The sequence below is a fragment of the Chlorocebus sabaeus genome, chromosome 3 (assembly GCF_047675955.1).
Source record: "Chlorocebus sabaeus isolate Y175 chromosome 3, mChlSab1.0.hap1, whole genome shotgun sequence".
Lineage (NCBI taxonomy): Eukaryota > Metazoa > Chordata > Mammalia > Primates > Cercopithecidae > Chlorocebus > Chlorocebus sabaeus.
This window is the reverse complement of record NC_132906.1, coordinates 27,899,639-27,926,236: the sequence shown is the minus strand read 5'-3', so window position 1 is coordinate 27,926,236 and position 26,598 is coordinate 27,899,639. Positions and strand designations below refer to the sequence as shown.

Genomic DNA, 26,598 nt, shown 5'->3' with positions numbered 1-26,598 from the left:
GTAGGATGTTTAGTAGTATCCCTGGGCTCTACTCACTAGATAGCAGTAGCACGTCTCTCCTCTCCCCAGGTTAAGACAACCAAAAATGTCTCCAGACATTGCCAAGCATCTGGGGGCCCAAAACCATCCCTGATTGTAAACCACTGTCCTAAATCAATTCCTATAGAAAACTCCACTCAAATGAGACAGCCTAAATCATGACTTTTTTGTGTGAACAGTCCCAGGCTTTCCTCAGATGCACAAGATGAAAAAAGGAGATACAAATGTGCCTTTTCTTCATTCTGAGTTTTAGGAAAAATTGGGGGCAGGCCTAACCTAATTTCCCAAATCATATGTAGGAAACTCACCTATTTCAAGGGACTTGGGATAACGAAATAGAAATATGGAGCAACTAGTTACCTCTTAAATTTATCCTGTGGCTAAAATACAGGGTTGTAAAACAATCAAATGTGTTAATTGCCCAAATCTCAACAAGTGTTTTTCAAACACTTCTAGGTGAAAATTTCAAGTTATCTAGGGAAAACTGGAGTTGGACTAGAAAATCATAGCATAGTTTGAAGATCACTTCTTGAAGCATTGTTGAGAGATTGGCCCCATCAGAAAACTTAAAATCATCTATTAAATTATTAAAAACAGAAACTATGGCTGAGCCATGCTATAAAGAAAGTATTCTCTGCAGGGAATTTCTTCTATAGCATCCCCCTTCCCTACCCTAGCAAATTGCCATACACCTTCTTGAGGAATTCTCTTAAACTGTGGTACCCAAAGATGCATGGGGCCTTGTGCCAAATAATGTGAGAAGCCATAAGATAAAGAACATCTTCGTGGGACAGCAACTTTACTAGGTGGTAAGTAAAAGTTTTATTGGTAATACAAGCCAAAGTGTTATAAAGTATACATTTTACATATTTTAAACATAAAATCAGATTTTTGAGGCAGGGTATTTTATGGAAACATTCCTGCAGGAGTAAGTCAGAAGAGCTTGAGAAACAAGGTACTCATTTTGAGGGACCTTTGTTATTTATTGCCTAGCTTTGCTTGCTACAAGATCCTTTCTTAACCTGGGTGCAGTGGCCCACAACTGTAATGCCAGCACTTTGGGAGGCCAAGGTGGGTGGATCGCTTGAGCCCAGGAGTTTGACACCAGCTTGGGCAATATAGTGAGACCTCATCTCTACAAAAAAAATTTAAAACTTATCTGGGCCTGGTGGCACATGCCTGTAGTCCCAGCTACTTTGGAGGGTGAGGCTGTCATACACCTGAGCAGAGATTGTGCCACTGCACTCCAGCCTGGGCCACAGAGTTGTGAGACCCTGTCTCAAAAGAGAAAGAAACTTAAATATCCATCAGTACAAATTAACTGTTTTTGATTGGGAGTAGATGTTATTTCCAGATAGGAGAGGAGACTTAATCCATTTTTTAAATCAGCTTTCTTCTTCTGCCCGAACACACCTTGCATTTCATCCATTCTCATAAAAGTCATTGCTGGACCTGGTTCCTGTCAGCTTGATGCACTCCAAGGATTCCAACGATAAGGAATGTGGTGTGACTGGTTTCTAGGTATTTTGGAATGAATGGGAACATTCCATTATCTGGACACCTGATTCTATTAATGTGGAGGGATTCTTTCAGTTATTTTACCAGCTTCATCATAATTAGATTTGTGATCAAGTCACGCCCTCTTTATCATCAGCTCTCTTTGACCCAAATCGTTAGGCATCTACCCCTTTTCAACTCTAAATATAAGAGTAAATTTCATATTCAGCCTAGTTTTTCTCATGAGATCACATTCTACATATGTATCCTTTCAATGTTTTCAGTCTTATATAAATAAGAATTCTGACTAAGCCTTTAGAAACATTTGAATACTAGGCTGGGCACGGTGGCTCACACCTGTAATCCCAGCACTTTGGAAGGCCAAGGCAGGCAGATCACGAGGTCAGGAGATTGAGACCATCTTGCCTAACACGGTGAAACCCCATCTCTACTAAAAATACAAAAAATTAGCCGGGCGTGGTGGCGGGGAGGTTGAGGCAGGAGAATGGCGTGAACCCAGGAGGCGGAGGTTGCAGTGAGCCAAGATCGCGCCACTGCACTCCAGCCTGGGTGACAGAGTGTGAGACTCTGTCTCAAAAAAAAAAAAAAAAAAAAAAAAAACTCGAATACTGAATACTCTGTCCTGTGCCAGGTACTATGCTATGGCACAGGATACTTGTAAAAATAACAGGAATAAAAAAAAATGACAAGTTTTGACAAATGTTAGAAAAAAATGAGGTATACAATGATATACATAGTAGAGGAAATTGGCTACTGAGAAAGGTGATAACCAGGCTAATGTTGAACCCTTAAAAATGCCAGCCAAAATTTTCACTGATTGTGGTGAAAAGGCAGGAGTTTACTGGGCAGATTGACTGGAAAAGCTTTCCAGCAGTGGAAGAGTGTACAAAGCCTTGTGAGAAGCACCATGGGGCATTTGAGGAAGTGAAAGAAAGCAAGTATAGCTAGATGAAAGATTATAATGGGAAGAAGGATTAACGGGGGAATGGGAAAGGGCTAAAGAGATAGGGAGGGGCCAGAGCCCATAGTCTAGTAAGTCATGAAAAGGATTTTGGTATTCTATATGGAAAATCATCAAGCAAGAGGGATAACAGATTAATAAAGATCACTAGTTGGTAAGGCTAAGGACAGGAAATGTCCTTTGGATTTAGTGATGTAGAGGTCGCTGGTCCCATTCAGTGAGTGAAGCACAGAGACGAGATAGTGAATAGGTCCATGAAATGCATGGAATCAAGAAATACTTGGCTGCTGAGGAGGAGCTGGTGATGCCAAGTTTGGGGGGAGAGAAGTGTTGGGGATGATTTCTAGGTTTCCAGGTTGTAGTAACTGATGAGTGGAAGTAACATGAGATAGAAAAGAGAATCAGACATTGGGGTGCAAAGTGATGAGCTCAGTTTGGGTTTTGTTGAGACGTCCAAATGACGGTCAAGTAGGGCAGTTGGAAATAGTGGTCTGGAGTCCAGAGAATAGGACCAGGCTAGAGATTGAGTTCCCTGCCGGTTTTGCTGGTCATTAAAGCAGAGGGTAAGGATGAGACTGCCTGGATCTGGGGTCTGGAGTGAGAACGGCCTAGGACTGTGTTGTGGAGCTGCAGTAATCACTGGGCATTTGTAGTGGAAGATTCATTTGCAGAGGAAACAATGGCTAAGGAGGCTGTGTTCTTAGAAAACCAAAGGAGGCCGGGCGTGGTGGCTCACGCCTGTAATCCCAGCACTTTGGGAGGCTGAGATGGGTGGATCACGAAGTCAGGAGATCGAGACCATCCTGGCTAACACGGTGAAACCCCGTCTCTACTAAAATAGAAAAAAAAATTAGCCACGCGTGGTGGCGGGTGCCTGTGGTCCCAGCTATTCGGGAGGCTGAGGCAGGAGAATGGCGTGAACCTGGGAGGTGGAGCTTGGCAGTGAGCCGAGATTGCGCCACTGCACTCCAGCCTGGGCACAGAGCGAGACTGTGTCTCAAAAAAAAAAAAGAAAAGAAAAGAAAAAGAAAACCAAAGGAAAAATATTTCAGCGCTGTGATGCTGCTCAGAAGTAGCTAAGAAAACGAACTGCTCTTTGGGTTCACTGATGTGGAGGCTAGTAATCACCTTAGTGAGAGCTGTATCAGTGTGATAGCAGGAACTAGAGTAGAAAGGACTGAGGAGCAGGGTCAAGACATGAAGACAGGGGATCTGATCAGTTTTTTCATTAAGTTTCTATTTTGCTCCGAAGGGGAGGTGGGCAGCATGATCCCTAAAGGGTGATAAATTAGTTACAGGACAGGATCCAGAGCATAGGTGGCTAGATTGGCCATACTCAGTCGCCAGTTATTTAACTGAGCAGCTAGTATATGCCAAACTCTGTAATAGGTGCCAGGGATACAGCAGTAAAAAGGTAGCCACAACCCCTGGCCTTGAAGACTTACATTGTAGTGGCAAGAGATTAGCAATAAGTGCATAAACAAGGATCATTCTATCTGGTGTTAACTGCTATAAAAAAAAAAATGGTATAGAAAGTGACCAGGGGAAAAAGTTCTTGTGTTCAGTGCCAGCATTTTTTTTATAATTGTAAAATACACATAAAATTTGCCATCTTAACCATTTTTAAGTGTGCAGCTCAGTAAAGTATGTTCACGTTGTTGTGCAACCAATCTCCAGAACATCATCTTGCAAATCTGAAACTATCCCAATAAATAACACTCCACTTTTCCCCACGCCCCCCGCCCTCGCCCTGCCCCTGGTAACCACCATTCTTTTTCTGCAAATCGATTATTTTAGACATTTCCTGTAAGGGGAATCATAAGTATGTTTTTGTGAGTGGCTTGTTTCACTGACCTCATAGGGTTGTGAAGTTAAATAATGTAGGTTTGTTCCCGGACCAAACTGGGGGTTGGGCAGCCCAATTAACAAGGTGCAGATGAACCGCGGAAGAAGAGTTTTTATTTCTGCAACCGGTTACAGGGAGAGGGTCTGGAAATTATTGCCAGACCAACTCATAATCACAAAGTTTTTCCAGCGTGTATATACCTTCTAAGCTATATGTCTACGTGTAAGAGTGCATTCATCTAAAGACATAAGTGATTAACAACTTTTTTTTTTTTTTTTCTTTTTTTTTTTTTTTTGGAGACGGAGTCTTGCTTTGTCGCCCAGGCTGGAGTGCAGTGGCCAGATCTCAGCTCACTGCAAGCTCTGCCTCCCAGGTTCACGCCATTCTCCTGCCTCAGCCTCCCAAGTAGCTGGGACTACAGGCGCCAGCCACCTCGCCCGGCTAATTTTTTGTATTTTTTAGTAAAGACGGGGTTTCACCATGTTAGCCAGAATCCTGAAGACCTTCCTCTGGAGCCTCAGTAAATTTACTTAATCTAAATGGGTCTGGGTGCTGGGATGATTACCCTTATTTTGTCTCCTGCTAAATCATGGAGGCTTGTGGAATTCCTCCAGACCCCCAATAAACTTGTTTGTGGAGGCCTGGGGAGTTTCTTCAGACCCCCCAATAAAACTTGTTTAATCCTAAACGGGTCCTGTTAAGAATTCCTTCGTTATCTTGTCATGCTTCAAGGCCCAAGAAAGGCCTAGGCAAAACTTCGTGGGCTTTTGTTACATTCCAGCCTTTGTATATGGGCACTGACTCTTTCAGCTTTTAATATTTAACTTAACCAGTCAATCAGTGCTGAAACAGGTGTGATGGAGGCCTGCGATAGTGAGACCTGGCCTGCCACAGGTGAAACACATCTATGGCCAAGCCAATAGGACTTACCGCTCCTCTCACCCACACTTCTACTTTTCTGGAGAAATGTAAAGATTGTCAGAGTAGGCCACAAGGGCTTTAAGCCGGCTGGTGGCTGAAAACACCCTTGACCCCCCCACCTCCTTGGTAAGGCTTGCAGGAGCCTAATTAAAACCTTTTGCCTCTAAAATTCTGCCCCGGTCTACTGGCAAAATTTCCACTACCTGGGCTTCACTTTGTGGCTTAAAGTTTGAGCCTTGTTAAAAATCAGACATCAAAGGGTGTGGCCCTATTACCATTCCTTTGGGCTTGGTTTGGGAACAGGTTTGGTCGAGGGAGTTGAGCAAGTTGGTGAGCACGTTCCTCCTACGGAACCTCCATGCGCGGGACCTGACAAAACCTCTGGGCTCAGCAGGCTGGCGAGGGTGCGAGGGGGGCAGGGAATCCTCGCGCTAGTCCCGACCCTGCCGAGGAGCCCCGCGCCTCCCCGGACCGCCTTGGCCATTCAGCTCCGCTCCTCTTTGGCCATCCGGCTCCGCCCCTTTCCGGCCAGCCCCGCCCCGTCGTTTCTCTCCCCGCTTTCCTCTGCCGCATGGTCTCGGGCCGCGGGAATCGGGAGCCGGAAGCATGGGCACTGAGTGGGAGCTGGGGGCCGAGGCTGGCGGGTCGCTGCTGCTGTGCGCCGCGCTGCTGGCGGCGGGCAGCGCTCTGGGCCTGCGCCTGGGCCGCGGGCGGGGTGCGGCCGACCACGGGGCGCTCATCTGGCTCTGCTACGACGCGCTGGTGCACTTCGCGCTGGTAAGTGCTATCGCCTAGACCCTTCGCTCCCCATCCTAGAGAGTGGGAGTGGGGGGCAGCAAGGCGGGGTGCAGGGGGTCTGGCGGCTTTCTGCAGCAAGCTGACCGCCCCTCCCCTTGGGGCAGGAAGTCTGCGGGGAGCCGAGAGGCGCCTGGAGGCCGCGGCGCCCAGAGTTCTGATTCCCAGGTCTGTGAACAGAACGCCGCTTGCCTTGTGCTGCCGATTCCTCCACCAAACTTTAAAAAAATTCTGTACGTGCTGTGTTAGTTTAGAAGATACCCAAAGGCTAGAACCTCAGTTTCCTCGGCTTTGTAACCTGCACATAAATGTTGAACTGGAAATAATTGAGAGTAGAGTTGAGGTAATTTTTAAATGCCCCAGAGGGTAGGGTGCAAGGAGAGATGCTTGCTCCAGAGGCAGCAAGGCTATTGGCCCAAAACCCGAAGCCTTTGCCGAGACAAACGAAACACCCGCATCTAATATGTGCCAGGCGCATTACTGAGTTTAAAATTTCAGATCTTTACAGCATCCATAAATGAGTTATTATTGTCTCCCATTTTACAGAGGTGAAGGTAGGCGCTGCAAAGTTAGGTGACTTTCCAGTGCCACACAGCTGGCGTGATTCTGAGGCGGTCTAGTCTGGCTCCCAAGTTTGCACTCTGTGTATCAGTCGAGGTTTTAGGAAATATATGTCCTTAAAGATTCAACCCATTTTATAAAATAGCCAGGAAGGTTGTGTTTAAGGTATTTATATTGAAATGTCCCGCCCCCCCACTACACGCGCGCGCACACACACATTTAAGTTTTTTTAAAACTATGCCCAAATATCTTTTATTTTTGTAAAGTTGACCTTGTTTAGCTCTAGACACACCTGTGGCTAATGTGAAACCAAAGTCAGTAGTATTGAGAAAGCAAGCCGAGTTTTGGGTAATCATCGAGTTCTGTAAATGTTTACGGGTTAACTTTGTGCCCATGACTGATGTTGCTGGAATTCTTTTTATTCTGATAAGCAACATGTAGAGATAAGGGACAGTGAATGTTTTTCTCAACTCCTTTATAGAATTAATTTGTTTTTGTCTTTTTATTTTTTTATTTATTTATTTTTTGTTGTTGTTGTTCTTGAGACAGAGTCTAACTCTGTCCCCAGGCTGGAGTGTGGTGGCACTATCTCGGTGCACTGCCGCCTCCTGGGTTAAAGCGATTCTCCTGCCTCAGCCTCCGGAGTAGCTGGGATTACAGGTGCCTGTCACCACGCCTGGCTAATTTTTGTATTTTTAGTAGAGATGAGGTTTCACTGTGTTGGCCAGACTGGTCTCGAACCCCTAACATCGGATGATCTGCCCACCTTGGCCTCCCACAGTGCTGGGATTACAGGCGTGAGCCACCGCGACCAGCCGAGAATTGATTTTTATTTTTTATTTTTTTTTATTTTTTTATTTTATTTTATTTTTTTTTTGAGACGGAGTCTCGCTCTGTCGCCCAGGCTGGAGTGCAGTGGCCGGATCTCAGCTCACTGCAAGCTCCACCTCCCGGGTTTACGCCATTCTCTTGCCTCAGCCTCCCGAGTAGCTGGGACTACAGGCGCCCGCCACCTCGCCCGGCTAGTTTTTTGTATTTTTTAGTAGAGACGGGGTTTCACCGTGTTAGCCAGAATGGTCTCGATCTCCTGACCTCGTGATCCGCCCGTCTCGGCCTCCCAAAGTGCTGGGATTACAGGGTTGAGCCACCGCGCCCGGCCGAGAATTGATTTTTAAGCTGTCACTTGAACACGAGGTCTCCCGCAGAACAGGGGAGATAAAGCAGGTTGCTAGGCCCAGTTAGAAAAAATGTATAACATAATTTATTATGTATAACAAAATGTATAACATAACAAAAATGTTGCTAGGCCCAGTTGGAGAAAAATGTATAACATTGGCTGGGTATAACTGTATAGCATATCAGAATGTATATGTATAAAAATGTATAACATATTGGACACAGTGGCTCATGCCTGTAATCTCAGCATTTTGGGAGGCTGAGGCGGGTGGATCACGAAGTCAGGAGTTCAAGACCAGCCTGGCCAACATGGTGAAACCCCGTCTCTACTAAAAATACAAAAATTAGCCGGATGTGGTGACGGGTGCCTGTAATCCCAGATAGTCGGGAGGCTGAGGCAGGATAATTGCTTGAACCTGGGAGGTGGAGGTTGTAGTGAGCCATGATCAAGCCACTGCACTCCAGCCTTGGACTTTTCCAAGACTCCAGCTTGGGAAAAAAAAGAAAAGTATATAACATATCTTAGACATACAAAAAGCTGTAAAAATACTTAAACTATATGTGTGTGTTCACCACCTAGTTTAAAACTGTTTATTTTTCAAGCACAGGTTTTTACAGGTAACACGACACACACCTCCTTTTATGCTATTGCCTACCCCAGCTGCAAAGTAGCCCACTGTGTGAATACACCATACCTTAGTTCTCCAAGTCTAAGACCCACATTTTTTCACATATTAGAACAATCAACTATATCATGTAACTACTGTAGGCCATTTGATTGATATTTTAATGTCTCTGAAATTGGGATGTATCTTATATTTGATGAATATGATCACTTAACCAGCCCATATTAGTGAACACATTTTTATTGTGTCCACCACAATAAAATGCATCCACCAACGTCTTTGTACACGTGTCTCAGAGATCAGTGGGGAGAGCACTTGAATTAAGCAGTTGAGGCTGCACGAAAATACATGCCCATGTTGTCTTTGCTTGGGAGTTTATTGCAAGAACACCCAGAAATGTGGGACAAACTAAGACTAAGATGTAGAGCTTAGAGGAGAACCAAAATTACAACTCACTTATTCACTAGAAGATGAGTTGCCTCTCCTTACCCCCGACACTTCTTAAAGAGAGGAGCTCTGTAGGTTTTTTGGCTGCCATCAAATTGAGAGCTATCCTGTTGGACAGTTTCAAGCCAAGCATTCTCAGGGGCAGTTCATTTTCCAGATGTCCAACCAGAGCACAGTCACCTTGGGCCCCAGCACTGGTCATCAGTTCAGCTCGTTATGACTACAGCAGAGAGCAGGCTGACTTCCCATCAGCCTACCCGGAAGGAGCCATGGCAACATACTGGAAGAAGGAAACGGTGGCAGCCTAGGCACTGGTGCTTCATGGGTAAAATTTTATCTCTTCTGCAATCTAAGTATAGCGTTCAGGCATGTCCAGAAACATGAGGCAGTATGTGAATGCCTGTGTATGGAACACATCCTGGAGTCCAGATTGACAGGAGCACAGGGTTTACATAAGGAAGAAGTGGGAGGACCAGCTGGAAAGGTGACAGGTAAGAACTGTATTCTGTAGTGGGAAGCCATTGAAGGATTTCAAGCAGGGAAATCACGTGGCCAAAGCAGATCTTCAGAAAGATAATTTGGTGGTGATGTGTTAAGTCAGAAACTCTAGGGTCCGAGATTTTACCCAACTTAGAAGTTAACAAGATAGTCCCGTTTGATTCCCCAAGGCCCAAGCCCCACGGGGCAACATAATGAAGGCCAGATGTTACTGCCTGTATATGCAGAGGGATGCATTACAAGAAAGGGACCCCAGAACTATGCGACCATCTTGTTGTGAGCTGGTGGTGGCCTGCGCATACTTCTCTCTGGAGAGACCTTATCTTAGGAATGTAAACCTCTGAGGAGGAGAAGGTGAGGTCTTGATCTTTACCACCTAGAACCTCTCTGGAGGGAGCTCTCTCCCAGGTTTACTACCCTGGAAAGGCTCATTATAGAAACATTCTTAAAATTGATGTAAATGGCTTTGCTCAGAGACCCAGACAGTGCAGGATGTGAGATATTCATGGAGAATTGTCTCCCAACATGGTGCAGGTTGGACTGGAAAGGATGGAGTTAAGGGGCAAGAAGATCAACAAAAAGCAACTGCTGTAGTTTGGGGAGTCATTTTTTTTAAAAAAGAGGCAAGCCAAGGTGGTGTTGGAAGGTAAAATGGGGAGGAAAGCTAACTGTGAGAGACTTTCCAGGGGAGAATGTGGTAAGTCAAAGTGGCCACTTGTAGATTGGGGGTGGACATGATGTTGGGCTTAGGGCCTGAGCAACATGGGGAATGGTGAGCATATTAAGTAAGACAGCAAAATCTGGCTTTAGAACTCTGAGTCAGGGGTCCTAGTGTGTGGTTAAGAGAGAATAGTACTGGGCAGTGGCTCACACCTGTAATCAGCACTTCGGGAGGCTGAGGCAGGATTGCTTGAGGCTAGGAGTTGCGAGACCAGCCTTGCTAACATAGTGAAGCCTCATCTCTGCAGAAAAATTAGCTGAGCGTGGTGCTGCATGCCCGTGATCCCAGCTACTCAGAAGGCTGAAGTGGGAGGATTGCTTGAACCCAGGAGATCGAGGCTGCAGTGAGCTATGATTACGCCACTGCACTCCAGCCTGGGTGACAGAGTGAGACCCCATCTCAAAAAGAAGAGAGAGAGAATGGCCAGAAGGCAATTGAAAATATGAACTGAGTTGGAGAGACAGAGTCAGGGCAGAAGAGAGAGTGCTGGGAATTCTTTTCTGAGTTGGGGGAGATAGCAGGAAGCCCCAGGTATGAGTGCTTTTGCTGAGCTGGAGAGGACAGAAGGGTAAAAGAGCTGAGGAATAAGAACAGGATCTTTTAAAATAGCTATCCTGGGAGAGTGGGCAAGACCACGAACCAGGAGGGCGCTGGGGTCCTGGGATCCACAGAATGGAATTTCAAGAACACTGATAAATTGCTGTAGCACCATTAAAAACAAAGAAAGAAAATAAAAGGTGAGGCACCTGGCAACCAGAAAGTCAGTGGTGAGAGTGGGATTGATGGGAGGGAGGCTCCAGAAGCCAAACACTTATAGGCTGGGTAGAGGAGAAGCTGGGCAGTAGATGAAAGTCCTGCAGAAGTTTGGTGGTGGGAGGAGTAAGGGCAGGAGGGTAGCTCCAGAGGCACCTCGGGGCAGGCTGGGGGATCTTGGTTCCTTTGAAGATAAAGGTCTGGGCGAGAGGATGGCCGAGGAAGGGTAAAAGTGCAGGCACGGCGGGCAGCTCTCGCTGTCTGATGTGTGCTTGGCCATGGAGGAGTTTTGAGACGAAGTCTCACTCTCTTGCCCAGGCTGGAGTGCAATAGCATGATCTTGGCTCACTGTAACCTCCGCCTCCCAGGTTCAGGTGATTCTTCTGCTTCAGCCTCCCGAGTAGTTGGTATTACAGGCACGTGCCACCATGCCCGGCTAATTTTTGTATTTTTAGTGGAGACAGGGTTTCACCATGTTGGTCAGGCTGGTCCCGAACTCCTGACCTCGTGATCTGCCTGCCTGGGCCTCCCAAAGTGCTGAGATTACAGGCGTGAGCCACCATGCCCGGGTGCCTTCAGTTTTCTTGAAGGAGGACTGCTTTGCTGTTTTGGTGCTAGGCTTTGGGACAAGATTCTGGGGCGTAGATCTTGGGATCCTCCTTCTATAAGCCTGTTTTTCAATGGGGATGTTTGTCTTTTCCTTAATGATCTATAAGAGGTGTTCATGTATTAGTACAGTTTCACCCACACTTTATTATGCTTTTGGGGAGAAAGGGCAAGAAAGTGTTGTCAACCCCCTTTATTGACTAATCCATTCTTTCCCCACTTATTTGAAATGCCACCTTTATCATATACTGAAGTATTTTATATGCATAGATATGTTTGGGGATTTTTGAATTTAGTTCTGTTTTATGAATCTTTTGGTTCCAGTTCTAGCCACTGTTTTATCAGATATTGAAATTTTCAGCACTATAATGTAGTTCAATATCTGATAAAGCAAATTTCTCCCTACTATTCTTTTTTAAACACTTGAAAACTTATGATATATCCTTCCAAATGTACTTTTAAATTCACTTTGCTGACCGGGTGTGTACAAAAATTAGCCAGGCGTGCGGTAGCATGCACCTGCAATCCCAGCTATTCGGGAGGCTGAGGTAGGAGAATCGCTTGAGCCTGGGAGGCAGAGGTTGCAATGAGCCGAGATCGTGCCACTGCGCTCTAGCCTGGGGGAGAGAGTGAGATCCTGTCTCAAAAATAGAAAATAATTTCACTTTGCCAAGTTCTAATACTTGGTATTTTGATTGTGGTTTTCTTAGCTTTAGATTAGTTTGAGATTAAATGATATTTTTATAATACAGTCTGCCTTCTAAGAACTGGGTAGATCGCAATTTGTTTAAATCTTCTGTTATAGTCTCTTAAAGTTTATTTCAAAACATTTTATATTTTCATTGCTACTGTATTTCTCCTTTGTATTTTGTTTTATTTAATTTAATTTAATTTTTTGAGACAGAGTCTCCCTCTGTCGCCCAGGCTGGAGTGCAGTGGCACGATCTCAGCTCATTGTAGCCCCTGCCTCCTGGGTTCAAGCAGTTCTCCTGCCTCAGCCTCCCAGGTAGCTGGGATGATAGGCATGTACCACCATGCCCAGCTAATTTTAGTGTGTATTTCTATTAGAGAAGGGGTTTTGCCATGTTGCCCAGGCTGGTCTCAAACTCCTGGCCTCAAGTGATCCACCCGCCTGGGCCTCCCAGATTGCTGGAATCACAGGCATGAGCCACTACACCTGGCCTTTCCTTTGTGTTTAGACTGATTATTGTTACTATAGTGAAAGCTGTTGAGATATACCTGTATTTATATAGTTACCAGCCACTTGTCTAAATTCCCCTTTTCCTCCCTCCAGCTTTATTGTTATAATTTATGTATAATAAAACTCACCCATTCTGTGTACAGTTTGGTGAATTTGAGTGATTGTGTAGAGTTGTGTAACCACCCTTGCAATCACAGTACAGAACGTTTCCATCACGCTTCTAGTAAAAGTTTTCTCATGTCCCTTTGAAGAGGATCCCAGTCCCCATCACCAGCCCCAACAAACACCCATCTGCCTTCTGTCCTTAAAGTTTTGCTGTTCCTGTAATTTTATAAAAATGAAATCATACATACAAAGTCTTTATTTAACATAAGTTGCTGTGTAGTGTTCCAGTCTGTGGATGTATCTCAATTCATTTATCAGTTAATGAACAAATGGGTTGTTCCTAGTTTTTGACTATTACAAATAATGCTGCTAATAGATATCTGCATCCAAGTCTGTGTGGGCATATTTTTCTTTCTCCTAGGCCATGGCCTTGGAGTGGGATTCTTTCATTTTAGTAGAAACTGCCAACCTGCTTTCCGTGGTGGCCGTACCATTGTGCGTTCCCACTAGCAGTGTGTGAGAGTTCCTGTTGCCCCACAGCCTCACCAGCACTTAGCATTTTTGTGGTTTTTACTTTTGTTTTTAGTCATTCTGATAGACATATATGACTGAAACTTACCACTCACCCTCATACATGCCACAGTTTGCATTTTCAAATGCAGTACCAGGCCTGGTGCGGTGGCTGAGGCTTGTTTTTTGTTCTTTGTTTTTGTTTTTGAGACGGAGTCTCATTCCGTCACCCAGGCTGGAGCGCAGTGGTGTGATCTCAGCTTACTGCAAGCTCCGCTTCCCAGGTTCATGCCATTCTCCTGCCTCAGCCTCCTGAGTAACTGGGACTACAGGTGCCTGCCATCATGCCCCGCTAATTTTTTTTTTGTATTTTTAGTAGAGGCAGGGTTTCACCATGTTGGCCAGGATGGTCTCAATCTCCTGACCTTGTGATCCACCCTCCTCGGCCTCCCAAGGTGCTGGGATTACAGGTGTGAGCTCAGGCTTGTAATCCCAGCACTTTGGGAGGCTGAGGTGGACAGATCACCTTAGGTCAGGAGTTCAAGACCAGCCTGGCCAACATGATGAAACCCCGTCTCTACTAAAAATACAAAAACTTAGCCAGGTGTGGCAGTGCACACCTGTAATCCCAGCTACTTGGGAGGCTGAGGCATGATAATTGGTTGAACCTGGGAGGTGGAAGTTGCAGTAAGCCCAGATGATACCACTGCACTCCAGCCTGGGTGACAGAGCAAAACTCTAGCTCAATAAATAAATAGATGAATGAATGAATGCGTGCATGCAGCACCAGTTCCTAAACACGGTTCTAGGTGGAGTCTGACCATCATTCAAGGAGCCTGGGGCGGTGGGGGAAGGTGGAAAGAGCACAGGCCTTTGGGTGCAGTAGGTGCACCCTTGAATGCCAGCTTTCCCGATGACCAACTCAGAAACTTGGGCATGCCCCTTTCCCCTGCAAATCCTTTCTGTAATGAGGAGGAAAAGAAGGAAGAAAACTCTGTCTTAGTTTTCTTACCTGTGAAGTATGGAAATAACGTTTTCTTCAAAGGACTGTGAGAATTAAATAAAGCCTTATAACTTAGCGTGGTGCCTCTCAAGCTTGACCATGCACACAAATCATCCGGGGATCATCCGAGATTCTGCAGTGGTAACCAGCTCCCAAGTGATTGCCAGGCTGTGATTCGTTGACTGTATTTGAATGGCAAGGATGTAAGGCACCTGGCACTTGCCAGAGTTCAGTAAATGTAATTCTCTCCTCCTGCATCCTCTTAGTGAATCCTCCTTGCCATATTCCATACCCGGATTAGCTTTTGTCATCCAATCCCTGTGTACTAAAGTGATGATGTATTTGTCCAATTAAGATGAGCCTTGGAAGGTTTTCTGAGAAGTAACAACCTTCTGGCAGAGAAGGGTATATTCTTGAAAAGAGAGAAAAGTGTTTCAAGTCCTAAATCAAACAGTATACTGCTATGTTGTAGGAACCATAGAACTCTTGTAACTCTTTGATCCTGGTAGTTCTGAAAGAGACCAGCGTGGTCTCCTGTGAATGTTAGGTGGCAACTGGCTGCTGAGCAGGTTCCCTCAAGTGGAAATGGTCGTCTCATTAAGCGGGCAGCAGCTGGGCAGCATACATTCATGGAGTCATTAAAGCCTTGTCACCAAAGGACCGTAGGAGGCTGCTGCAGCTGATCCCTCCAGAAACAATGATGTATGCTGTTGCCATGACGTGCAAAAATCCAGTCTGATTAGGCTGAGGTTTTGTGAGTCAGATTTGCAAATGCTAATAAATGTTGACAGGATTTATATACTGATTCTATTCCTGCTCTACTTCATTCTCCCACTCTTGAAAGTGAATGTTGCCCTGTTTTCCCTAGGTCTTCATTCAAACATACTGACAACAAAAAACAGATACATTCAAATACATACTCAGCCTCAGTATGTGTTCTTTTTATTTCTGTAAGAACTTTTTCAGCTAAATTTTTCCTTAAGGATTAGAATGAGTAAATTGAGCATGCTCTTTAAATTGGATATTTAATTATCAATGGAAGTAGCTGGCATAACTTAATGATTTGTTTGATCTGAGCTTTGGCTTATAGCTGTCTTTAAGTCTATAAAATATGTTGTTAAAACCCTTATATGCCTGGGCCGGGTGTGGTGGCTCACCCCTGTAATCCCTGCATTTTGGGAGGCCGAGGCAGGCAGATCACCTGAGGTCAGGAGTTTGAGACCCGTCTGGCCAACATGGTGAAAACCTGTCTCTACTAAAACTACCAAAATTAGCCAGGCGTGGTGGTGTGTGCCTATAATCCCAGCTACTTGGGAGGCTGAGGCAGAAGAATTGCTTGAACCCAGGAGGCAGAGGTTGTAGTGAGCCGAGATCACGCCACTGCACTCCAGCCTGGGCAACAGAATGAGACCATCTTAAAAAAAAAAAAAAAAAATTACATGCCTGGACATCTTAAGAGAAAAAAGAGACTGGCCTTTCTTTATTTGCTATAATTTTAATTTTTAAGCTGATTTTGTTAGCTCAATTAAGTATAGTTCAGTTATGTTTTATAACATATGTCCAGTAGGAACTTTCCTGTATTTTTTAAACGAAATTTTTTGATATGTGGAACTTAAATAAGTATTATGAAATTTTCCTCATCGCCCTCTGGGTTAATAGTAGGAAAATTCATAGCAGGGAGAAAATATTTTAAATATTTATAAGTGTTTATTGATATAAACCTGAAAAATGTCTTGAAGGCTACCATGGAATTTAACAGTGGTCATCTCTGGGAAATGTGATTGGGAGTCAGGAGGGAGAGAGGCTTTTATTCTTTGCTTTGTACCTTTTTATAGTTTTTTGGTTTTTTTTAAACATGTATCATAGATATTTTTACCTGTTTGTTTTGTGGGATTTGTTTTGTTTTGTTTTGTGTTTTGAGATGGAGTCTCGCTCTGTTGCCAGGCTGGAGTGTGGTGGCGCGATCTCGGCTCACTGCAACCTCCGCCTCCCAGGTTCAAGCAATTCTCCTGCCTCAGCCTCCCAAGTAGCTGGGACTACAGGTGCACGCTACCACGCCTGGCTAATTTTTGTATTTTGAGTAGAGACAGGGTTTCACCATGTTGGCCAGGATGGTCTCCATCTCCTGACATTGTGATCTGCCCACCTCGGCCTCCCAAAGTGCTGGGGTTACATGCATGAGCCACTGCACCCAGTCATATGTTTTGTTTTGTTTTTTTAAACAGGGTCTTGCTTTGTTGCCCAGGCTGGAGTGCAGTGGCACAATCTCATCTCACTGCAGCCTCGACCTTCTGGGCTCAAGTGGTCCTTCCACCTTATCCACCTGGGACTACAGGTGCACGCCACCACACCCAGCTAATTTTGTATTTTTTGTAGAGATGGGGTTTCACATGTTGCCTAGGCCCATCTTGGATTCCTGGGCTTATATAATTTTTTTTAAGGTAAAATTTTAAAAGGTATACCACCAGAAGAAATATCAGAAGAGTAAAGAAAAATCCACTGAAATATCTTCGTGCCATAGGCGTTGTGGGCACTGCAGACATTGGTTTAGGGAGGAGAAAAGGCCCCTGATCAGAGGGAGCAAAAGCCTGATTCTGGGCAGCTCCTCTGCAGTCCTAAATGGACAAGAAAGAATTTGCTCAGCATGTGTCACCCAGAGCTGGCATTTGATGCCTGGTCCTTTACCAAGAGGGCACAAGAGAGTATGTGAATAGTGGGAGTTTTTTCCTTTCTGTTCTGGTCACGGCCATCAACTCTTCTTACTCTTCATCCTTTTTGTGCTAGTGTTTATTTTAATCCTCAACACGGCGCCAAACTTATATGAACATTCCCATTGGTTCCTGTGAGGAGGTACATTGAGTTTCAGCACCTCTCACCAGGTTGAAGTCCACCACCCCTGATTAGCGTGCGTGCATGTGTGTGTGTGCGTGCCTGTGCACGGGCATGTGTGTCCATGCACGTGTGTGGGGGCGGTGGGGAGGGAGGGCATTCTGAGTCTCCTGTGGCTGGGAACCGAGGTGCAGTGTTATTCAAGTATCTTTTGCCTGCAGGAGAGCAGAAGATGGAGAGAGAAGTAAGCAGGTTTGCACTGTGGTTTATTGAGACCTGAATAATCAGGCAACTCAAGTACTGTTGAGTGCTGAAACACCAGTGTGTCTGATACAAAAGTGCATCTGCGGGGAAGGAGGTGGCAAACTGCTTGCTTTTGAGGTGTGCCCTGCCTGACACGTGCTGCAGATCTCTGTTGCTTTTTGCCTGTGCTCATTTAGGCTGATCCAGACCAGGACACCCAGGACGCTTTGGGTCTGGAGAGGGTCCTGGAGGAGCTAAGCCTCAGGCTGTCTGGAACCTCAGGTGCTGTGTTTCTTGTAACCACTGTGGTCTGAGTCCCCTGCTCGCCTGTTTCAAGCAGGAAGGCAGGGAGCCCCTGCAACTGCAGGATCCTGAGTCTGGAGTCCAGAAATGCAAGGAGTGCCCTTCTCTGATCCCTTACAGGTGTAGCACCAAGCGCTGGGACTGGCTTTCTCTAGTGGTACCATATTGGAATTTGACAAGTTGCTATGTATCCCCCCAACCATTTGTTTTTGAGAAGCAGGGTCTTTCTCTGTCCCCCAGACCTGAGTACAGAGGTGCAATCATGGTTCACTGCAGCCTTGAACTTCTGGGCCCAACTGATCCTCCCACCTCAGTCTCCTGAGTAGCTGGGACTACAGGTACACACCACTGCACCCAACTAATGTTTTTGATGTTGTTTTGTTTGTTTGTTTGTTTTTGCGACAGTCTCACTCTGTCACCCAGCCTGGAGTGCAGTGGCACCATCTCTACTCACTGCAACCTCTGTCTCCTGGGTTCAAGCGATTTTCCTGCCTCAGCCTCCCAAGTAGCTGGGATTACAGGTGCGCGCCACCACGCCCAGCTAGTTTTTGTATTTTTAGTAGAGACGGGGTTTCACCATGTTGGTCAGGCTAGTCTTGAACTCCTGACCTTGTGATCCACCTGCCTCAGTCTCCCAAAGTGCTGGGATTACAGGCATAAACCTATGTATCTTTTTAAAATTAAGTTTTACTGTGAACAATTTCAAACATTCACAAATGTAGAGAGACTAGTACAGTATCAGTGAGCAGATTCTACATTTTCAAGTTTTGCTGCACTTCCCCATCTGTCACTTTTTCTTCTCTTTTTCTCTTTCCCTCCCTCCCTTTTTCATTGTTATTGCTGAAGTACTGTAAAGTGATCTGGACCTCATGTCACTTTACCTTTATGTAGTAAGTCTGTCTCTAAATAAAGTCAGGTCTTCTTCAGGGACAGGTGCCTGCCGTTCGTGTTATCATAGAAATGACAGAAAAAGAAAAAAAGAAAGAAATAGTCTGTTGTACTTTTTGCTCAAGCTTAACCATATCTCGCCTAACACCTAGTGGAGCCCTGCCTTCCCAATTACAGCAACGTCCTGCATGTGGTCCTTTGCTGTTGACTAGGCACCTTTCATCTGATCCTTAGATCCTCAGTGCTGATTGAGCTCAAACGTGAATCTTAGTTCCAGATGGCTGGATCTCGATCATACATTGTGGTTAAAGACTTTGAAGCTGATAACTTTCCATGTTTATTTGGTTATTTAACATAAAAACAATTTTAAGGGAGAAGAAAAAAGCACTGTACAGTTCATTTAATATAAAGCATGAATTCACAGGAGGAACTATATCTGTCTCCATTCTCTACAATTCTACAGATAATTTTGGTGCCTGGCAAATAGTAGTGTTTTCAGTGGCTTTGATCTTAGGTCTTTGTGTGGTTAGAGCAGATTTCATTCAAAAGCCCCTGAACGGCCTTTTTTTTTTTTTTTTTAAGACGGAGTCTCACTCTGTCACCCAGGCACAGGCACACACGATCTTGGCTTACTGCAACCTCCACCTCCCGGGTTCAGGCGATTCTTGTGCCTCAGCCTCCTGAGTACCTGGGACTACAGGCATGTGCCACCATGCCTGACTAATTTTTTTGTATTTTTTAATATTTGTATTTTGTATTTTTAGTAGAGACGGAGTTTCACTATGTTGGCCAGGCTGATCTTGAACTCCTGACCTCAGGTGATCTGCCCACCTCAGCCTCCCAAAGTGCTGGGATTACAGGCGTGAGCCACCACGCCCGGCCTTTATAATCTTTAACACCATAATAGCAGGTCTCATTCTGAAGCTGGGGCCTCTGCCTCCCACACCTAGTTTGTTCGTTTTTGCATGGAATCTGTTATTGATGAGAGTCAGCTGTGGATGGTGCAGCCTAAAGTGGTGAGCCTGTGTTTGCTGATTTATTATTTGTGAGTTCTGTTAGGGTAAGAGCCAGCCAGTCTCAGAATCACGGAACCTTCAGAGATGTCACCTGGAACTCTGATATGGACACGCTCACCCCTTTTCACCATGTGCTTTTTCTGACTTTCATCTGAATGACCTTCCTGGGGTGGGATGCAGCAGGATTGGCATGGGCTGCAGTGGGAGCGGACAAGTGTGATGATATAGGGAAGGGATACCACCTCTTAGAGTTGTTTGAGGGAAGAATCAGAGAGTTGCTACTGGTGTATGACCTACTTCATGAAGAAAAGCCAAGTGTTTGTTGGTCTGTTTGGCTCCCTTTTTACCTAAAACACAAGGGCAATGTCCTCGTGTAGAACCACTGCCCCTTCCCGGAAAAGCATGACCTGCTATTTAGACAGTGCCAGTGCACACTGACCCACCAGACCTACCCATGTCTGCCGTGGGTCCTATTTTTTAAATCACATGAGAGCATTTTCTTTATATACTGAATGTTTCAACCAAGGACTTTTGCAAGTCACACCTCTGGACCCATGTCATCTCTGCTATCACTGAAAAATAAGAAGAACTAAGGAATTAGGTGGCCCAGCTAATACTACATGATTCAGGGATAGCTGTGGAAAGTCTGGAGAATCAGCCTGGGATTGTCTGTAAAATGTCACTGTATGTGTATTCGGTGTGTATTGCATGTAATCAACCTTGGCCCACCCTTAAGGAGCTTTACTAGTAGGGAAAGAAGAGAAGGAAACAAGTCGTTGTCATGCAGTCTGGTGAGTGATAAGACTCTGTGCAGGCCTAGAGGTGGCACCGAGGAGGGAACTGGGGTTTTACTGGGGTTTTAAAGACCGAAGAGGAGGTTACCAGGCAGCAGGGGAGGGGGAACTTAAGATTCACTGCAGACCCTTTGCCCTTATGATGGGTGCGCAGATCTTGTTCTCAGATTCTTATGAAAATGGCCCCTGCTCTGCTTTACCAAATGCTTTGACTTAAGCAGAATTATTGGTTAATCTTGCCCATGGGGCAGTCTAGCCCACTGGTTTCAAATTCCAAGTGATTATATCTCCATTTTAAAACTTACATTCTTAACAATGAAAAAAACCTCAAAGGCAGACAAAGGATTTGAATAGAAATTCTTCCAAAGAGGTCAATATGTACATGAAAATATGTTCAGCATCACTAGGCAGTCATTGGGGGAAATGCAAATCAAAACCACGGTGAGATACTCCTTCACACCCATTAGGATGACTACTATTAATAACAACAAAGGAAGATAACAAGTGTTGGCCAAGAATGTGGAGAATTGTTGGTGGGAATGCAAAACGGTGCCAGCGCTGCAGAAAGCAGTGTGGGAGCTCCTCAGAAAGCTAAACATTTACCTTAAGTTCCAGCAATTCCACTTCTACATATACACCCAAAGGAATTGAAACCAGGCACTCGAACAGATACTTGCAAACCAGTGTTCATAGCAGCAGACTTACGAGCCACAATAACTCCAAAATGGAAACAGTCTAAATGTCCATCAGCAAATGAATAAACACAATGCAGTGCCTGCATACAGTGGAATATGATTCAGTCTTAAAAAGGAACAAAATTCTGACACATGCTACAACATGAGTGAACCTAGAAGACGCTATGCTAAGTAAAATAAGCCAGACATGAAAGGACAAATACAGTCACCACTGCGTAAGGACGTTTCAGTCAATAAGGGACGGAGTATACCACGGTTGTCCCTTAAGATTATGATGGAGCTGAAAAATTCCTAATGCCTAGAGATGTCATAGCTGTCATAATGTTGTAGTGCAATGCATTACCTTTTCTGTGTTTAGATGCACAAATACTTACCATTGTGTTATAATTTCCTACAGTATTCAGTACAGTAATGCTGTACAGGTTTGTAACCCAGGAGCAAAAGGCTACCCATATAGCCTACACGTGAGGTGAGCGTTACACAACCTAGGTTTGTGTGAATACACTCTATGATGTCCACACAATGACAAAACTGTCTAATGATGCTTTTCTCAGAGCATATCACCGTTGTAAGGCTAAGCATGAATGTTTGGCCTCATTTCATTTATACGAGTTATCTAAAATAGTCAGATTCGTAGATGCACAAAGTAGAGTGCTGGGTGTTGGGCTGAGAGAGGGAAGAAATGGAGAATTAGTATTTAGTGGGCACATTGTTTTAGTTTTGGAAGATGAAGAGTTCTGGAAATGGATGGTGGCGATGGCTGCACACATTGTTAATGTGCACAGTACCCCTGAGCACCACTGTTTGTGCCACAGGGCTGAGCAGGGCAAAAGCTGGACCCACGGGCCTCATACCATCCTCTGGGCTCCATCCCTGTCCTTCACCTCTCAGCCTGCCCACCCAGGCCCAGCTCTAGGCCTGCCTCCCTCTGGAATCTTTCCTCACTGTCCCAACTACAGCTCCCTCCTCTTCCTCCAACCTTTATTGAATTGGAAGTCATTGTTAATACAACTAGACAATAAGCCCTCTGAGGCCAAAACCTGGCCTATTTTAAATTTTTTTTTTTAAGTCCTGACAGTTGCCCAAAAAAAAAAGCCCATTCACTTAGTCATGGTACTCTTTATCCCATGTCTTTCTCTGTTTCTTTAATTAACTTTTTTTGAGGTAATTGTAGATTCACATGCAGTTGTAAGAAATAATACAGAGGTCCCTTGTTTACTTTTCCCAGGTTTCCACGATGGTAACATTTTGGTGGGTTTTTAAAAAATTATCTTCGGCTGGGTGCAGTGGCTCACACCTGTAATCCCAGCACTTTGGGAGGCCAAGGCAGGTGGATCACCTGAGGTCAGGAGTTCGAGACCAGCCTGGCCAACATGGCGAAACCCCGTCTCTACTAAAAATACAAAAAATGAGCCAGGCATGGTAGTGGGCACCTGTAATCCCAGCTACTTAGGAGGCTAAGGCAGGAGAATTGCTTAAACCCAGAAGGCGGAGGTTGCAGTGAGCCAAGGTCATACCACTGCACTCCTGCCTGGGGAGCAAGACTCTGTCTAAAAAAAGAAAAAGTTATTTTCTATTTTGATAATTTTGGTACCAAACATTTTGTAAAACTATAGTATAATATAACCATCGTATGGACATTGATACAGTCCACTGATCTTTTTCAGACTTCTCAGTTGTTGTTTTTTGTGGAGGTGTGTGTGTGTATTAAGTTCTATATAATTTTATCAACTGGGCAGATTCACATATCAACCACAGCAGTCCAGGTACTGAATAGTTCCAGCACTACAAGGATCCCTAGTGTTTTCCTTTTATAACTACACATCCCCCCACCCCACACCTCCATCCCCTTACCCCTGGCAACCACTAATAATGTCCTCCATTTCTAAAATCTATCATTTCAGAAAATTGTTACATAAATGTAACCACAGAGCTGGGCATGGTGGCTCAAGCCTGTAATCCCAGCACTTGGGGAGGCTGAGGCAGGTGGATCACTTGAGGTCAGGAGATCGAGATCAGCCTGGCCAACATGCTGAAACCCATCTCTACTAAAAATACAAAAATTAAGGAGGGCGTGGTGGTGCATGCCTGTAATCCCAGCTACTCAGGAGGCTAAGGCACGAGAATCCCTTAACACGGGAGGTGGAGGTTGCAGTGAGCCAAGATCGAGCACTGCACTCTTGCCTGAGCGACAGAGCGAAACTGTCTCGTAAAATAAATACAGAAATGAAAATGAATGTAATCACTATGTAATCTTTTGGGATCGGCTTTTTGAAGAACATCAGTTTTTAGTTACCACAAATAAAGCTGCTATGAACATTCGTGTACTTGTTTTTGTATAAACATAAGTTTTTATTTTTCTGGGAGAAATACCCAAATGTGGAATTGCTGGGTCATATGGTCATTGCATATTTAGTTTTAGAAGAAACTGCCAAACTCTAGTTTTTTTTAGTGACTATACCGCTTCTATCCCTTCAGAAATGTGTGTTTGTTTCCGTTTTTCTACATCCTTACCACTATTTGATGTTGCCACTATGTTTTATTTTTGCCTGCCTGCCTGCCTTCCTTCCTTCCCTTCCTTCCTTTTCTCCCTTCCTTTCCTCCCTTCCTTTCCTTTCCTTCCTTCCCTTCCTTCCTCCCTCCCTCCTTCCCTCCCTCCCTCCTTCCCTCCCTCCCTTCTTTCCTCCCTTCCTCCCTTTCCCTTTCCTTTTCCCTTTCCCTTTCTTTTTTTGACACAGTTTCACTCTGTCGCAAAGGCTGGAGTGCATTGGCACAATCACAGCTCACTGTAACCTCTGCCTCCCAGTTCAAGCAGTTCTCCTGCCTCAGCCTCCTAAGTAGCTGGGACTACAGCCACACACCACCACACCCAGCTAATTTTTTTGTATTATTAGTAGAGGTGGGGTTTCACCATGTTGGCCAGGCTGGTCTCGAACTCCTGACCTCATGATTCACCCGCCTAGGCCTCCGAAAGTGCTGGGATTACAGGTGTGAACCACTGCACCCAGCCTTATTTTCGCCATTCTGATAATGTATGCAGTGATACCTCACTGTGGTTTGAAGATGTGTGTCCTTGGTGGCTAATGAGGTTGAACATCTTTCCATGTGCTTATTTGCCATCTTTATGTACTTTCCAGTGAGATGTCTATTCATTTCTTTTACCCATTTTCTAATCAGATTACTATTTTTAACTGTCTTGTTTTCTATTCTCCTTTTTATTTCTTTTAGGAAACGCTTATTAGCATGTACTATGTGTTAGCCATTTGGAACATAGAGATACAAGACAAAGAATGACACTTTGTCAAAGTGGCACTCAGAGAACTGGCAGTTTTGGGAAGAGACAAGTGAGCAGGTTTCTGCGTAGGAGGGCACCGACCTCCCAGCAGGAGAATAGTACAATCTTGCTTCCTGGAGGAGGTGACATCTGATCAGCATTTGAAGGCATGAATATTTGTTACACTTGATGTGTATTATGCTGTCTTTACATTTAGGACATTAATACAGTAAAAAATAGGGCATTCTAAAAGTCTCCTCAGGGCATCCTTTATAAGTAATTTGTTGTATGAACTTAATTCAAGGTTAGCAAACACTGAACACAAATGCCATGTTTCTTGGGGATTCTGAGATAGAGATGACAGTACTCCAGATCCCAATGATGTGTGACCCAATGGGAGCTGGGGATTCATAGCGGATAGCTGCTGGTTACAGAAACAAACTTAGTCACATGGGAATTTCAGGAGAGTGAGACATTAATTCTCACTAGGAGGTCAAAGAAGGTTTCTTGAAGAAGGGAGTTGGGACTGGGATTTGAAAAATGAGTAGAACTTCAACAGGTAGATGTAAAAGGAAACGGATTTGTTATAGACTCATAGGTTCCTGCATGTTACTGATTTCCAGTTCCCCATCTTGCTCTTACCCAGAGTTGCTTCTGGGGAAAGGTCTGCAATCTAGCATCAGACTCCACGTCTTACTAATGGGTCCAGTAGAAGAGGTCGCCAGTGGAGGTTGCATTTAGTTTTAGGATGAGATTCACAATCTATAGGAAGGAAGTCTTTCATCTTACAGATAGATGGCCTGAGGCCTAGAGAGGGTCAAATTCAGCCCAGCCCCATTGCCCCACTGGCCAGCCCAGTGGATGTGCTTTGTCTAGAAAGTTCTCAAGCCAAAGCAAGGAAGTGGTATGGATTTCACCCTATGGTTCTGCTAAAAATAAAAAAATTGGATGGTAAGAATAAAGTGTTGCAAAGTAAGTGGACTGGGGAGTACTTATTTGTTTATAAACACAGCTATTTGTCTCATATGATTTTTTTAAATGTCCTTTAAAGGATATGATTTTTGGAGCCTGGCACAGTGACTCACACCTGTAATCCCAGTGCTTTGGGAGGCTGAGGCAGGCAAATCACTTGAGGCCATGAGTTTGAAACCAGCCTGGCTAACATGGTGAAATCCCATCTCTACTAAAAATGACAAAAATTAGCTGAGTGTAGTGTCACATGCCTGTGGTCCCAGCTACTTGAGAGGCTGAGGCACTGGAATCGCTTGAACCCAGGAGGCGGAGGTTGCAGTGAACCAAGTCCAAGATCACACCACTGCACTCTACCCTGGGCGACAGAGCGAGATTCTGTCTCAGAAAAAAAACAAAAAACAAAAAAAAACGACTTTTACATATACTCAGATAAACCACATTTACCAATTAAGCAACTTGCAAAGAATGCCAAAACAAGACAAAATAAACCAACCTCAAAGCCTCTGTTCAGAGATTAAAATCAGTAAAAAGCTGGAAGATTTCATGAGATGGGGAGAAAGGTCTCAATCAGAAAAAAAAAAGTAATTATAAACTGTAGAATAGACATAAGAAAGTCATGGCCCAAATATGAAGCAAACTAAAATGTAGCATGATTTTGAGAAATTCATGAAGAAAGGATATTTTGGGCTAGGCGCGGTGGCTCACGCCTGTAATCCCAGCAATTTGGGAGACTGAGGAGGGCAGATCACCTGAGGTCAGGAGTTCGAGACCAGCCTGGCCAACATGGGGAAACCGCATCCTTACTAAAAACACAAAAATTAGCCAGGCATGATTGCGGGCACCTGTAATCTCAGCTACTAAGGAGGCTGAGGTAGGAGAGTTGCTTGAACTCAGGAGGTGGAGGTTGCAGTGAGCAGAGATCGCATCATCGCACTCCAGCCTATGCTTCAGAATGAGACTATCTCAGGAAAAAAAAAAAAAAAAGGATTTTTCATTTGCAGCATTATCCTTAAATGACACAGGAGTCAGGATGCGGGATCCCTAAGGAAAGAAATTGTGGCCTATTATAGTGAACACTGTTTCCGTAATCACAACATTGTACTGTTAATTGGCTTTTCAGCTTGTAGAATCCAGTTACAGATAAAATAGGGAAGACAAATATGTTTAGAGAACAAGAAAGGACATGTAATCAGTCTTAACAATGCACAAGCAAACTGGACAGAAATTGAGAGTTGGAAACAGGGTGCGGGGAAGCTGGTAGAGGCTGTCTTACTCTTACATGGTTAAGAAGCCCAGA

At 44.7% G+C, this 26,598-nt stretch overlaps 1 protein-coding gene across 1 annotated transcript in view; it reads left to right on the top strand.

The window, feature by feature from the left end:
- The first annotated feature begins 5,744 nt into the window (after positions 1-5,744).
- Positions 5,745-26,598, top strand: part of EBPL (EBP like) — a 30,720-nt gene continuing 9,866 nt past the window's right edge. Inside the window, exon 1 of the mRNA XM_007960415.3 lies at positions 5,745-6,062. Coding sequence (XP_007958606.1) covers positions 5,892-6,062 — 171 coding nt within the window. The 5' untranslated portion in view covers positions 5,745-5,891. The remainder of the gene's footprint in view (positions 6,063-26,598) is intronic.